General features: G+C 37.7%; 1 protein-coding gene across 1 annotated transcript; it reads left to right on the forward strand.

Annotated features, from left to right (window-relative positions):
- The first annotated feature begins 2,647 nt into the window (after positions 1–2,647).
- On the forward strand, positions 2,648–7,653 carry LOC141915388 (uncharacterized). The gene is made up of 3 exons (XM_074806901.1): positions 2,648–2,837; positions 6,276–6,475; positions 7,237–7,653. The coding sequence occupies exons 1-3, from the start codon at positions 2,648–2,650 to the stop codon at positions 7,651–7,653; spliced, it is 807 nt and encodes a 268-aa protein (XP_074663002.1).
- Positions 7,654–15,773: the final 8,120 nt, after the last annotated feature.

The raw sequence follows: 15,773 nt of genomic DNA on the forward strand, positions 1-15,773 counted from the left end.
AAATACCATAAGGTATTATGTCAATTAAATAAACGGTGCATGTTGATACGTGCGCCTCTCCGGTAGCAGCGCAGATGGACCCATCTTTAGATAACGATCGTAATTTTTTTTTTCTCTATAATATCTTCCGGTCGTGTCAAACGATTCGTTTTATCTATTCATCTATAACTACTTTTAGATTATATATGCACATACTCGAACTGTTGGGATGTATCCCTGCTCTTGCCAACGCGACCACCATTTAGTTCATCGATTGTGATTTTAGTTAGAAAACTGAATCACTGGCCTTGGCGGCCGGCCATTTTCTCGTTCGATATAAAAAAAAGTTGGCCCAGATTTGAAAAAAAAATGTGAATCTTTTCGAGCTAATGTTTTAGAAACAAAGAACTATTGTTAGTTAACGGATAATTTGACGAAGTCCGCAGGTGGCCCGAGATAGTGCTGTTGCACAACAAACCCCGAGGACCTTTTTGCGCCTAATCCGTTGAAGTCAAATCGCATTGAATGTATTTTGGAATCTCCGAGCGTGTAACGGTTTAAGCTCCATTTATTTCAGCCGTAAGATGCGATTTTTAGACGGAAAGCGATAAATCCTCGTTTCCTCTGCAAACTTTGTGGATGTCTTTCATGTCCTGAGGCTGTCAGGTTGATGCCGGAAGTTAAGTAGGCCGGTGGTAAATGCTATGATCTCGGGGGTTACTTCTCTACCAGTGTTTATCGCCCGAAAGCAAATCGATTAGTCTCTACGAAATCTGCCCACTTGTCCCTTTTGTCAGCGGGCTGTTAATTGGCGGCGAGTGATGTTAAAATGTCAAACAAATCCAAGTAAGCCGTAGAAATGCTCACGTAAGCTTTCGGCAGCTAGCGAATCAATGGTAAACGGTTTAAGCCATCAATTAAAACAGTAAGCGCCGAGAGAGCGTGTTCGGCTGCTGGTTCTGACGTTAGTCGATCATCTTTAATCGACTCACAGACGATGGTAAAACGTTACTTAACAGATTTGGAATAACTTTGTACATTAAGGTCGGAGAGGATTACACAACGCCGAAAAGACAAAGTCAGCTTTTCCTGCTTCGATTAGTTGTTGCAACTCAATTACTGAACGCTTATCCACCAGCTCTTTTCATCACTTCATCATCGCCAACCTTTTAAAATAGAAAAAAAAACTACATCCACTCGATTCATCAATGTGTACATGTGTATATATATATATAGTTTTAAGTATTGTTTTGATGTCGTTTTACCGTTTCTTATTCTAGGAATCAAGAAATGGAGATCGACAAAAGTGAAGATATAAAGAAAGACGAGAAAACTTGAAAGGCATTTTTGATGTATTGTGATAATGTATTCAGTTGTTTACGCGTTTAACTTAATTGTTTCCATTCAATAAACTTCGTACGAATTTGAATATCAATATTAATTTGAAATCGATTACACTTTTTGTTCATTATTTTCCGCGGTATTCTAAAGTAACCATTATAACGTCGTTACCTGTATTTTCCCCTATATCTCGAGCGTCAAGTGGGTGAATTGTCTCACTATTACGTAGCAAAATAAACAACAACTTTCTTCTAAGCTGCTAAGCTTTTTCACGCTTATCCGCATTACTTTGTGTCTAGCGAATCCATTATTTCAAAATCCGTTCTATTCTATAAACTAGGGCTAATTGATTTTGCCAGTGGTTGTTTTCGGAGGGCTTAAGAGCTTTTCGTGGAGGATTTTCACCGCTGACAAAAGCGAGGACCTCGGCGATCCCCTCGTACAAGAATTATGCATTCCGGCTGCCTAAAATCTGTCATTTGTAAACTTCCGATAATCTATTGTTTGGACCCACCTCTGATGATGTGGGTCATTCTGTTGTTAATCTCCTTAAAATGTTTACGGACACGGAGGATGGATAAAGCGAATTGAACTGGCTTTTCAGTTGAATGGATGAATGTGCCCCTTTCCCTCTTTCTCGTAATTCATAATGACCGCCTTTCTGATATAGGCAAAGATTTATTGAGGAAAATCCAAAACCAGATTGAATCGTATAATTTGAGTTGAATAGCAACTTATTTACATGTAATTGCCGCAAATAATATTCTAACCATTAATAGCTCTTTTCCCCGTGACGAATACAGACATTAACTCTTGCAAATATTGCGTGAAATATTGCATGAAGTGAAATCGCATATTTTTACGCGTCAAATCGAGATAAGAGTTGATGATGACAGCAGCGACGGAGAATGCGTGAATAACGACATGGGCGGGACTAACGGCCAATTGATCTGTCGCTCAGCCTATCAAGCCTACGGCTCTCGGAATAAACCTGCCTTTGAACTCGGTAATAAGAGGCTTAGCTCCTAACTTAAAACGCAAACACGGTTTATATGCGCACCTAATGGGACGGGCTTTGCTTAAATTCATTAATACGGCTATGAGTTAAACAGCTTACACTGACAACCATCATATTTTAACAGTCGGTTGACGTCAACGCAAGTCATTCGTGTCAACCATCCTGCGTCGAAAACTTCATTTCAACTGATTCGTCATTAGCTCGAAAAACTATCAGGATTTTACGACGATTTTCGACTTCAACGAAGTTGACATCGCATTTTTTCGCGCGCTGTTCGTCGATAAGCCGGACTTTCAAAAGCAGTAAAACATGCAGCATTTACCGTACTATTTCCCGACTGCGGAGCAGTTGAAATCAGCTAGTCTTCTATCTGGACATGGACGATCTTTATTCACGATTGACAGTATACTAGCCCCTCGGCCAATTCATTACCAGAGACCAACACCTTACTTACCGTATGCAGCTTTCCCCAGTCACGCAGCTCATCCTGACTTTTTAGGTAAGTCGTGAATTATTCATTTATGCGGTTTATCGTGTGACTGGAGGCGTTTATAGTTACGGGTGCAATTTATAGGTTATAGGGAGAATATGATAGTAGAATTTCAGTATTTTACGATCATGGTGTCCAGACCCTGCAGATTTAATAGCTAATATCAATTTTTGACGTGTTGTATACAGTTCTAAATAGTCAAAAACTTTCATGTTCACGATGAGAGGTATCTTGAATTGTAAACGGTTTGTTACTTGTAATACTTAAGTCAGCTATTTCAGAAAGGATCGTGATTTAAGCCTGAATACATGAGTATAAAAGACAAACTGTTGTTTACATTTTTCCTAATTCATTCGACATTTGAGGACTCCTCGAACATTAATCATGGTCGATTTATTTATTACGTAGGAATTGAAACAATGTTGATGTTTATGTAACAGATTGGTTAAAACAGAAAACTCAAGCTTTCGATATAGAGAATGAATGAAATATTTTGCTTCATCCAATGATACTAGAATCAATTTGGGCGAGCTAATCACCAACTTCGGATGAACATTTTCAAGAAAGCGTGCAGTTATGTATGAACTTGCTAATGGCAAATTATTTTTACTCGATTAGCTACGAACTACACACACTAATAACCATTCGATGGAAATATTGTATTCTGAAAGGAAGCCATAAATATGACGTATTCATCCGATGTATTCCAAGGTTTAAATCTTATGAACTTCAGATCAGTTTATCGCGTTTCTTATCTCCGTTTTATTATACATTTTCAAAAATTATGTAATCATTATCAACACGCAAATATATCAGAGTTTTAATCCGTCCGCCAGCTTAAGACGACATATGTTTGATATGTTTGATCGTGGCTTCAATTGATGAAATTAAAATAAGCAATTTGAGTAAACAAGAGGCCATCTTAGATCTAAATCACGGATGAAATATGTTATGCTTCATCTTATGAAATATCAGGAACTTGGGAAAGAATATCTATGAATATATCAACACGAAATAGAATTTTCAGTTTGCCTTGTTATTAGTAATGTTTTGAGCCTAAAGAATTAGGAATGCTTCAGAATGGAGTTGAGTAAATTAAGTGTTAACTCACTGAAACTGAATTAATTTAACTAAGAGTTTATTCTAACTCAGAACTGTGGAACTGGACTTTATCTAGTTTTAGTCTGTAGCAGGCGAATTGTCAATAGTTATGAATCTGTCCACATCCAAAAAGCCCTAGTATATCGCCTTGATTGAGTTTATATTTTGGCAACAGGTTTTGCCCAAGTGTGAATTAGACACTAAAGCCCTGTATTGTTTTAATTTGTCTTTCAACCAGCAGTAATTTTACATTGCAAGTGATCTGTTGCGATTAGATTTACGATCAGGGGTGACGCGGTTATGGGGCAGACACGCTAAATATCCCTTAATCAGACTTGTTTACCTTTTTAATTCCAAACCTCCACACCCTAAACCTCCCAAATATGTCTAACCTTCCATTTTGTAAAGATATATGATATACATGTATATGTATTAAATATGATATATTAAACAGGGCATATTGGCGGTAAATGCTCGGCTCTATCCCTGGTAGTTAATATGATAACTAGTTGAGAACAGATGGTTAAATACGGACAAGTACTTTTCATTCGTAATTTATATTACTAAATCATATATACATGCATGATATATGTGTATAGGTTAATACTCATAATGACCACTAAATCCTTAGTGATTAACTTCAAAATTCACTTTTGATTCACATTAATCTACATTAATACATGAAATCCTATAATGCGAAATAGCTGATTTATGGGCAGTGTAGCGTTGAGGATTATTCACGAATCTGTATAGGGTGAGGATTAATTGTCGAATGGAACCAAATTCGTGTTTTATTGCTGACTTAGGATTAAAATACAATAGTAGGCTAACGAAATCCGGTATCCCTTCACCACCCGGTACCACTACTGTTAACTCAATGTCCACTCATCCCAGCCGTTAAGTGAACAACGACATGTCTGGAAAAAAGACATCAATATTAGTCGGCAATTGAAATTAGAACTCGATAGAACAAAGCCCGATCAAATTCTATGTCTGTTTGTATTTTGAAAAATGTCCATATGCCACATGTATGACTGGTTCGGATCATATTAAACTCATTTATCACCGAGGATAAACATTTTCACATTAAAATTGATGAACAAATCATTGACGTATTTCATTTTCTCCATTTCATCGGAAAAAAAGAAGAAAAATGACCGACAACAAAAGCAACGCGAAAAATTAGGGCAAGCAGGTGTAGCAATTCTTTATTTGTCGCAAGTTTTACAATACAAAATTCTAAGTAGCCCAATATTTACATAATTTGCTATATATTTGACATAAAGGACCCTAAGATTTGAATGGAGGCAATGCGCATTTCTGCGGCTCTTGGTGAAAGGTCACCGTAGAGTATCGAACAACGATCGAACGATCAAAACTATAACGACCAAACGAAAAGACCTGGTTCCGGTGATACAATCCTACAGCACGGACTGGTTCCGGTGCTACAACCTCCAAATGACTCTCCGCTTAAAACGATACTTTGATTAAGGACGCATTAAGTTTCAACGCAAATAACATTTACTTTTCAGGGATTTCGATACATTCAATCTTGAATTCTTATTCACAAATTGATGATATATTCAGGGGTCAGTTTCAAAAAGCAAAATTCAGATTCAACGAATGCTAATAAGAAAACCTTTTCATGCTAATGACCAAATAAATGAAATTAGCCTCCTAAAATTGGACCAAAGTAGACGAATTCGCTTCGAGCGAGATTATTTAAGTCGTAAGAAATTAGTATCGAGCTGTAGAAGTTATTTGTTAAATTCAATGTGTAATAATCTGAGGTGGGATTTGTAATTTACACGTACATACGCTAAACCGTTAATCACAGACGAAACCCATTAAACTAATCCAAAACCGTGTCTCGGATTAAGAAGGATTATCGTTTAATCCCTTTACTTAGCCTTATGCGTGAAGAGCGAATTAAAGTAAGGGTAAACAACATCTATAAGACGTGTTGTTGTGGGTTTTCTTCACTAAACCGTGACGCATTAAACTCGACACCAATCAACAATAATAATACAGTTATTTGATCGGTTGTGAGCAGACGATCCTGATTCCTTTCAACTTACGATTGATGTTAAGTCTGGGAGTTTTAGAGGACCCTGTGGTGTCGGTTTGTTTTACATCTATAATATGATGTGGGCGCCCATCTGATAGATACATTTGCCTCGGTTTATTCAGTAAAATGCAATCTATTATCATGTATTCATTGCTCATTACATCCAGCTTTACTTTCTCTCTTTCTCTCTCTCCTGACGACACGAAGCTGTTAAATGACTCTCAATCCTCCGAAGTACCCACTATAAATTCAACGGTTGCATTTTTATGTCGTTTCAGCTGCCTATCATCCATTTTCAAGTTTCATGTCCCCAGATCTAATGAGAGCTGGACAAAAAAGAAAACGTAGACATAGAACTATTTTCACTGAAGAGCAACTAGAAGAATTGGAAGCAACGTTTCAAAAAACGCATTACCCCGACGTATTACTACGCGAGGAACTGGCAATGAAAGTAGATCTGAAGGAAGAACGAGTTGAGGTCAGTATAAAAAAGTACTATCGTAGTTCTCATAGAAAAAATATCGATATCACTCGAAAGTTCATTAAAGTAGGGAACCTCGTTGACTAACGTTTAGCCAAATCGTTGTATGTGTAGTGGTTGCTATGTTTTTGGTAGCTATTCTGGAGAGGTTGATAAGTTTATTCACAACTCTCTCATCCAACATGCGCCGGATATGAAACTTTCTCATGAAGTGGTCAATAACAGTTGACACAAGGACATCTGTTAATCTATCAAAACTGCTCATTTTCTGCCGAATTTATTTGTTAATTTTCGCTATTGAAAATGAATGGCTCGGTGTAGTCGTGTGTCCCGTATGTCTGTACGAGTGTTTACACACAGTCTTCATTGAGACTTTCAGCACTTGGATCCGAAACAAATCCACTTCATCTCCTGTCGAACGAAAGTCAACTTGGCTTTGTGCTCTTTTAGTGGTTATTTCTCTATCAAAGTATGAAAACGTTACTTTTTTTCAAGAATTTCAAAACAATGAAACAATGAAAAGTTATTGCGACAAAGAATAATCGGCAAAACCTCGAAAAGAAGAGTTGTCTTTCAGATTCACACACATTATCAGTATGCGTGTAGCTAATGTTAAGAACAAAATTTCAAAATATAATGATTAATTCGACTCACTGCATAAATGCATTAGTTCTGAAGCATTTTTACAGTTACCTGACGCTCATATCTTTAATGTATTCGCGTACTTAATCTTAATTCTCAAGTATTTCAATTTCCAGGTTTGGTTCAAGAATCGACGAGCGAAATGGAGAAAAGTAAAACGTGAACAGGAGGCGACTAAAATACGAGGCCCAGAATCGGCTGGTCCATCGTCGAGTAGCGCTACCGGAAATACGTCATCAAAACCGGAACACACGATAGCATCGGCCAGCGAAATAAACGGCGCGAATAATCGAAAATCGCCGCAAACCAATTCCGCGGATTTAAACGTATCGGCATCGGACATTTCAGATCAAGAGTCAGATTTCGAAGACCACGATTCGACGGCGGAACGACATCGAGAAAAATATCTGCGAGTCGATTCGCCTCCGAATACAGCGGTAAATCTCTGCGCGAACAATAGATCGACAAATATCACATCATCGTCTGAGAAACAACATTCACGAGACGAGCAACAGAGACCAGAGAAACGATGAGAATCTCAAAACTTCTGTCCAGTTCAATAAGTATAAACAATTAGCTGCGTTCACACCAAGTTATCTAGATCGTTCTAAAAAATATTCATTTTAAAACGGACCAATTCAGATGCAGGACTATTTTTCTAGTGCGAATAGAAAATTTGCTTCAATTGCGATGGCAATCACAGTAGTGTCTGAACAAGTGATAACAACAACTGTTTTGAAAACGTTTGTGAACGCACAGATCATTGATTTGGTCCGTTCTAAGGTGGTCCGTTCCAGGTAGGGGCCAAGTTATAACGGACTGCGATAGTTTATATGCGGACAATATCATTAGTGCATTTTAATACGGTGTTCATCGGACAAAGTACAGAGTACATGTTATTCTCCTAATCCCAGTCAAATGTAAATGCGTTTCAGATATCGAGTGCAGGACAGAAAATGAGTTTTTGAAGCTGCTAATTCTAAGAAAGTCATATTTGGAATTTTGTGCGAGATGTACTGTAACTTTGTTCGAATATGAACAGTCTCTGGTAGGAATATAATTCCTGAGTTGAATGTATATATAATGAATATGTTAATAATTCTGTGCTTCGACCATTAAAATAAAAGGAAGCACGTTAATCTGTTGGCCAAAATGAACTATTTAATTATTACATAAACTTTAATAATTTTATCAATCGCCGTAAAAAAATGTAAATAATGTATCATTTAAAAATCATAAGTATCGACATGAAATAAATCGTATTCAATATTCAACCATTCGTTCATTTCATGGTTTCAACACGAAATTATATCGTATGATGAAATGTAATCTTTCCTATTGGCGACAATAGTTAGTTCAGCTTTTTTTAACACGGAAATTGTGTTCTATTACTGCTCACACGCTAAACGGCGGTAGTCCTAGCAAATTGAAATCAACCGAAATACTTGAAAATACGAAGTGTAAAACAAACGTTTGTTCAGTTGGGAATTTGACCGATTCGCGAACAGGTGGCTCGAGATTAACATTCGGTCTTTCTCTCTACATCGATATACATATTATACATGAACAATTGTTTCAATTTATACAGAGCACGAATTTATCAAATTTAGTGTAAGCGTTTTAGTATAAGCATAATCCACATACAGACTGATGCACTTTTTTAGAATTTCAATGCCGTACGAATATTAGTGGATATTTCATACCATTACGATATGACACACTTTAGCTGTGGCCAGAATGGTCTCAATCTTTAGACTGGTCTTGAACTTATGGATGATCAATATATTGACCTGGCCCCCTGCAGGGTTACATATCGCATATTTGCTACTGTTTCAGGAATACTTCTGTCAGGAAATACGTGACGTCACACACGTCTGATGTCCCCGCATGCTTTTGCGAGGTATAAAACTTAATGTATAGAAGACCTTATCTGAAAATAAAATTCACAGATTAAAAAGACGACACATCAGATTGGCCGCCAAGCGCAGCTGGGAGCAAAGTCACAGTGTTGACTGTCATTTTGAGGTCCAGTTTGACGCCTGTGAACCAAAATGTCCGACGTTCGCTATAACCTCTACTGTAACTGGTACAAATCGTCATAAAAGGGTCGGTAGGCCTATACCGGGTAATTGAACATTGCGAATGTAGGAAATCTAAAAGTACAGAACGATCAGAATCTGCACCGATATGAAACACGATCTTCAGAATGATTTACGCGTTCTCTCTTACTGGTGTTTAGTATACTTTTTGTTATGCGGTTAATTACGTAGATACTTAAAACAAACTGTTATCCGTTAGAAGCTGTATGAAATATTAATAACTGGCTCTAGAGCGTGTCTATCACAGTTATTAGATGAGAGTTGATGGTACTCTGAAGTGTATCTGTGTTGCCACTTATCCCTCGCATCTGATGAATATTTGGCTCTTTTCGTCGCGGAAGATGCGCCAAATTTATCAAATTTTCCGCTTAAACATAACCGTAATCTAAGATGATACGGGTTTAGTTACGAATCCAGTGTCGTTGAATCTGGGAACGACGGAAGCATAACGCATCTGTCGAGACAGATTGGGTGGATATATCTCAGGCAGCAGATTTTGCAGAAACAAGGTTATAATACTCGACTAGATGTTCGGTGTTAGTCGCCAATTGTAGTTGGATCTGAATGGATATTAATCACGCGTTTTGTGAGGAATTTGATCTCGGAGATTAGCTGTATTAGGCTTGTATTTTCTTCAACAACCCGCCAATGAGGGGGGGCACTGGCAGAAAAGACCGGGTATCGATGAACGGTTGAAGTTTCAGACGATATAGTGAGTACTGTCGAATATAAAACCACTCAAGTAGGCTGCAATAGAACCACGAGAGACGACAGAACACTGATATTAACAGATGATAAAGAGTTGAGATGCATGTGAATAGTTGGTGAATAAGGTTCGGTTTCACTCCCCTGGTTTAGCTGGATGAACGCGGCCATGTTTTTTCTTTTCCGAAAACACCGCAAAAGCACTTCGGTAATCGAATGCCACATCGGTATCCTAACCACTAGACCAAATATAAGAGCACTTATAAAATTTATTGACAAAATATTCTATAAATTTGCTATTTGCCTCTGTATAAACATAGCTAAATTACAATAGCTCTTTTAGAATGTCCTTCAACCATTTTTAGAGCAGGAAAATAGGGGCCACTGCGCGCGAGCTGTCCACGACTCTCTGCGACGTGAACCATATGCAAAAAATCTGAAAAGAACCATAATCGTATGATAGACATCGCAATGAAACTCCTTTGTTAAAATCCCTTTTTTGTAAGTTGAATTTGGGGATAAAGCGCATTCATGTTTGAAGTGTTGAACACTATCTGGTGCAGATTAACCGATTTGATCGGGATAGAAAATATACCTCGTCTTACGGGAGAATTTCGCTGGATCCTATTGTGACGAGAAAAACTGGGAAAGTTTGGAATGGTTGAAATCCGCTTAATGTGTTTATACGAACACAAAAGAACGAAAGAACTCGCTAATTTACCAATGTTTACACGCTAACCCTCTGAAGAGGATCAACCCAATTTGCATGACGGCTTTGCGCGGATATTTTAGCCCTCCGAACCGCGTCGACAAAAGAATATCCTACAAGACGATCGGTTTAAAAAAGATTTCGGACGTAAAGAATTCGTGGTACCAGGTGGTCGTATTCATTACTCTCAGATTCCTGATGTAATCACTGGAAATGTATCAACAACCAATACATATGTCTCGGGCATTCGATCCCCTTCATAGACCTTACATTCCATAATGAGAAATTCCCATCGAAAGTGCGGATATAAGACTGTTTTAGACGCTGGTTTCATATTTGAATGTGAACTTAGAAAAAGAAAACTACATTTGAACCGATGAGGGTGGAAACTACTTCTAATGTTAATGATCTGTATGAATTTAGATCGCAGAACTATCGTTAAAGATCTGTTTAACTTCGAACTTGTTTCGAAGTCATGAAGTTCGTAAAACTTTACGTTCGTTCGTGTACTATAATCAACGGTCCTTTGTCACGCGTGAACTTTCAACGATTAGCCAATTGCAGCCAGAAAAGTGTTTGTGTCTGCGAATGTCACAGCGCTCTATAGAAAGACGGCGATTATAGGGGGGAAGAGTACTGCAAGTCTCTTATCAAAAACTACATTCACGCACGCAAGTGGCAATTACTCGCGTAGCTACTGAAAACTAGCACTACTCGCGTCTGTCATATCTCAGCTACTGTATCATTCAGATTGAGGTGAGATTTAAGAGTTAATAATTGTTAATTACGATGTTAATGGGGTAATTCACAGATGCTTGCATCGACGGCTTATTAAATCGTGTCGATCTGGCGTTTGCACAATTCTATTTTATATGAGGGATTTGAGCGTTGTTTGTTTTCGCTCAAGGAGCCAACACTCCCAAGACGTAGATAAACACGAATCGTTAATAACGATATCAAATTACTAATTACAGGGATTAATAATGAGTAAAGTCGAAATGATACATGAAATTCACATTCATAACGCCCCACATATCTCTTTTTTCATTCATATTTGATTCTTTTCTACTTGGAAATATCTGAGTTAGTTGACTGATTTTTACACGCAATTTCGGCGTGTTTATTAGCACCGAGCCATGTTTTCTATCGAGCTAAGCATTATACCATTTCAGATTTGACTCTAAATTCAAAATCAGTTCATTCTAACTCTTTAAACTAGCCACTCTGGAACTGCATTCATCTAAAGGGTTTCCTGTGATTCAACCTGACTCTGAATTTTCGGATCACTCTATTATATTTCTATTGTCTTGGTTGTTAAGAATATTAAATCGCTTTTAACTTCGATTACTGCTCCATGAATGGTTTAATATAAGGATCGGATAAATCCTCGTTTTAAGACTTGCTCGATATTAAACCTTCCGGTTGCTTCGACCATAGAAACCCTGCGCGAAATAGAAATCCGCGGACTAATCTTTATCTAAGAAGGATAGTTTTACGGGCTTAATGCCTCTAAATCCCGGGCCACGATAGAAATCTAATTGCATAAAAAATAACCTATAAAAAACTTTGATCAAACATTCGCTTTCAAGTCTAACTATATAAGTATAAACAGTGTTTCCACTTATCATATGAAAGGAATTCTTGCTAAAACTCGAACCGACGATTGAATGCCTGATCGATTAAAGGTTAAGATTTGGGTTGTTTCATTATTTCAGTACGATAGCGTCGTCGAAGATGAGAAATTTAGACATCGACCGGCAGCGGCGGCGCGATAGACCACAGCTCAAGCAGCGTCTGTGAATGAACGCAATATACTATAAAGAATAATATCGTATACGCCGGAAGTGCACTTCACCGAGACTGACTAAGTCTAATTACTGTAAAATTCCGAGTTTATACGTTACATCAATGTCTTTATCTCGACTTCTCAACATCTCTTGAGAATCGTATTGATGAGTTGTCTAGTAATAATCATATACTTATTACACTCGTCGCTGTACACTGTTGAGTTATGTGGAGTTCGTTCGTTGTGTCGGTAGTGAGAGGAAGGAGAGAGAGAGAGGAGAGGAGAGGAGAGAGGTTTGCGAATTCATAACTGTCATTTCCGTCGATGAAAAAAGTCATCGTCATTTTCATCTTTCTCTTACCCTTCCTCTTAGATCATCTCTAGATACTTATAGTGATATATAAGTTTGTCCGCTTATTCCATTTATACGATACATTTTTCCTCATTCAGTTTATACAACTTTATCGGGATAATTTGGTTTTTTCTTTTTTCTTTAATTCTCTGTTTCAGTTATTTCGCTACATATACCATTATAGAGAGTAGAATAGCCCGTACACTCTGACGTGAAGAATAGATTGCATATAACTTTAAAACCAACTCTGTACAGATTTGAAATGATTTAAAATGAATTTCATTACTCAATAATTAGAAAACCGTATTTCATATTTATACACAAGGAGAACAAGTTGATTCTTTAATTTGAATATTAAATTCTTGAGTAATACGTAGAATTCGTTTTGTGTGTAGTGGGTTTGAAACTTATATCATTAGGGAGGCCATGTGTAAAACGGTGTGCCGGGTTTAAGTCTTTTCTGGGACCGTATCCCAAGCACGTTCTTCCATTCTCTTTTTCGCAAATACCTCTATTAACACGTACTACAATATTTGTATAGGACACGCAGCGAAAAAGAGGCACACCCATTTTTTAATCCAAATACGTCGTATAATGAATAGGTCTAATAGGACGAATAATAATATGAAGTTGGTATATATTATGCTATAATATACTTCAAGTAAACAATCGTGATATTTGAAGTAGAGGTTGTTGGCTAGCAAGCTGCTCATTTCGACGCCGGCTCATCATCTGTCACCGTCGTTCCGTGAATAGGTACATTATTCTCTCTACCATCGAGTCCAATCTGAGCGTTTTTCGAGAGCCCAATCGACGGTTCGGACAAACGCGCTAAGCGTCGCATTTTTAGTATCAGCCCGGTAACTGATACGATAAGAGCCTATTTAGAATGCCACTGGAACAATGGACGAGGAAAATAGCAAACTTCCAAAGAGACTCAAACTTTAACAATAGCACTGAACGCGCTATTCAAGTGACGACAACACGTCAAAAGTTTTAATTAATTTGGCTTCCGCACAGATTTTTTAGATTTGAAAACTCCCGCTATTGAAACGAAAAATGAAAATTGAAGTTCAGACGGTTAAACCAGCATTTACCGAGAAACGACTATAGTGATTCGAGTTAAATACGAGCTTTCACTTCAATTATTGGTGATTCAAACCAGTGCGATGTATATATATATATATATATATATATATATATATATATATATATATATATATATATCACGTGAATGTGGTTATTACGTCAAATCTATTTCGACTCAAAAATCTTTTTCCCATATACATTCGATTCTTTCCGAATGAAAATTCGTCGAACGAGGAGAATGAGCTCGTACCTTAAAGAGTGTCTGACAAATTGAGCCTCTCATGTGCGTGACGGTCTCGTAAGAAGTATCACTGTGTTATAAGAAGAAGTATGAATGCGTGTATGAACTACAATCGACTCTGTTTCAATCGGTTTCATTGAGTGTTTACGTGATACTGATTTAGTATTCTTAAAGTCTAGTTTATGAATATTTCATGTACATGTTGTCACCGGTGATGGAATGGATGGGATCTTCAAGATTATCGCAGACAATCGGTTAATATGCCTCAAGTGCTGAACGAACTGGTTCTTCAGACGTATTGAAAATATTCAATTTCCTTTCATAGGAAGAATTATCCAATAACTCCTCGTCGTCTGTCATCGCTCTGAACTGAACCGTGCAACCTCTTTCTCCCTATCGCTTCAACTCTCCCTCACCCTCTCGCTTCAACTCTCCCTCTCACTTCAACTCTCCCTATCGCTTCAACTCTCCCTCGCCCTCTCGCTTCGACTCTCCCTCTCCCCAGCCCCCTCTCCCTTTTTCCCTCTCTCTATCTCCCCCTCTCACGCAGAGTCTATCTCCCTCTCCATCCCTTCCCTCTTCCCATCGTCCCTTCCACAGCCCTCTCACTCACCCTCTCTCCCCATCTCCCTCTCTATCTATTTCCAATTTGAAAAAAAATTTATGACAATTAAGGCCTACTAAATTTACGCACAGTAATGGACGGCGTAAAATTGGTTTGTTGAAAGTGAAACCTTGAAAATGGCATTTCATTTATGTTTGTCGCAAATCATCATAAAAGATAACATTTCTAATTGCCAGATCCGATTGTACTCAGCCGCGAGCCGTGCACGCGAGCTAACCTAAGTTACGGTCGTTAAAAACGGGCACTATCGTGTCAAATATCAACAGAAATGCACATTAAACGGTTTTAAATTACCACATCTCAATAGCTCAATTCTTGGCGATATTAATACTTGAAACATAATTTCACAAACGTCATATAGCCAGCTCAATTATCACTAATGCACACTGCAGCAATTTGAAATCAAAATATTATGCTCGAGAAGGAAAATTAGTTTAGTCTAGTGGTTTGATTTCGATATTTCTGCCGACCGAGTTTATACTTAATATGCATTTAGCTTTAAAACGTTCGCCATTATCCGAAAAGTCGCGTTGCAATTATACGACATTATTTCGAAGTGCTTCACCGCTCTATATTTTAGTCGTGATCAAAATTGAGTATTCAACGCTTCAGCGCGAAACACACTCCACTAAAGTGTAGCTTCCTATCAGTGTTATCTGATATCTCTAAATTTGTCAGTTTAACCATTTTATTACTAAAACTAGCGCAGTTTCTACTGCCATATAGGTAGGGCTAACCTACCTCGCTATAGACGCGGTTCAAACGGAATTTCTAAACTGATTAAAACAGAAATTCGAGAACTATTTCTGGATAATGAAAGCAGTCAGATGTTGAGTTGAACTGTATTGTTATAATTGACTTCCTAATAGCGACGTTTTGTTGAATCGATCGATTTCAATTAACCATCATCCCTTATATCCCTATTGGTTTACGTTCGATTCGACTCTAATTCCTCTAAACTCTATATGAATACATAGTTAAGTTGGAGGCTTTTTACTGCAGTTTATTAGTTGGACGCTAAACGAGAGAAATAATCCGTTATTTTCG

Source organism: Tubulanus polymorphus, chromosome 1 (assembly GCF_964204645.1).
Source record: "Tubulanus polymorphus chromosome 1, tnTubPoly1.2, whole genome shotgun sequence".
Lineage (NCBI taxonomy): Eukaryota > Metazoa > Nemertea > Palaeonemertea > Tubulaniformes > Tubulanidae > Tubulanus > Tubulanus polymorphus.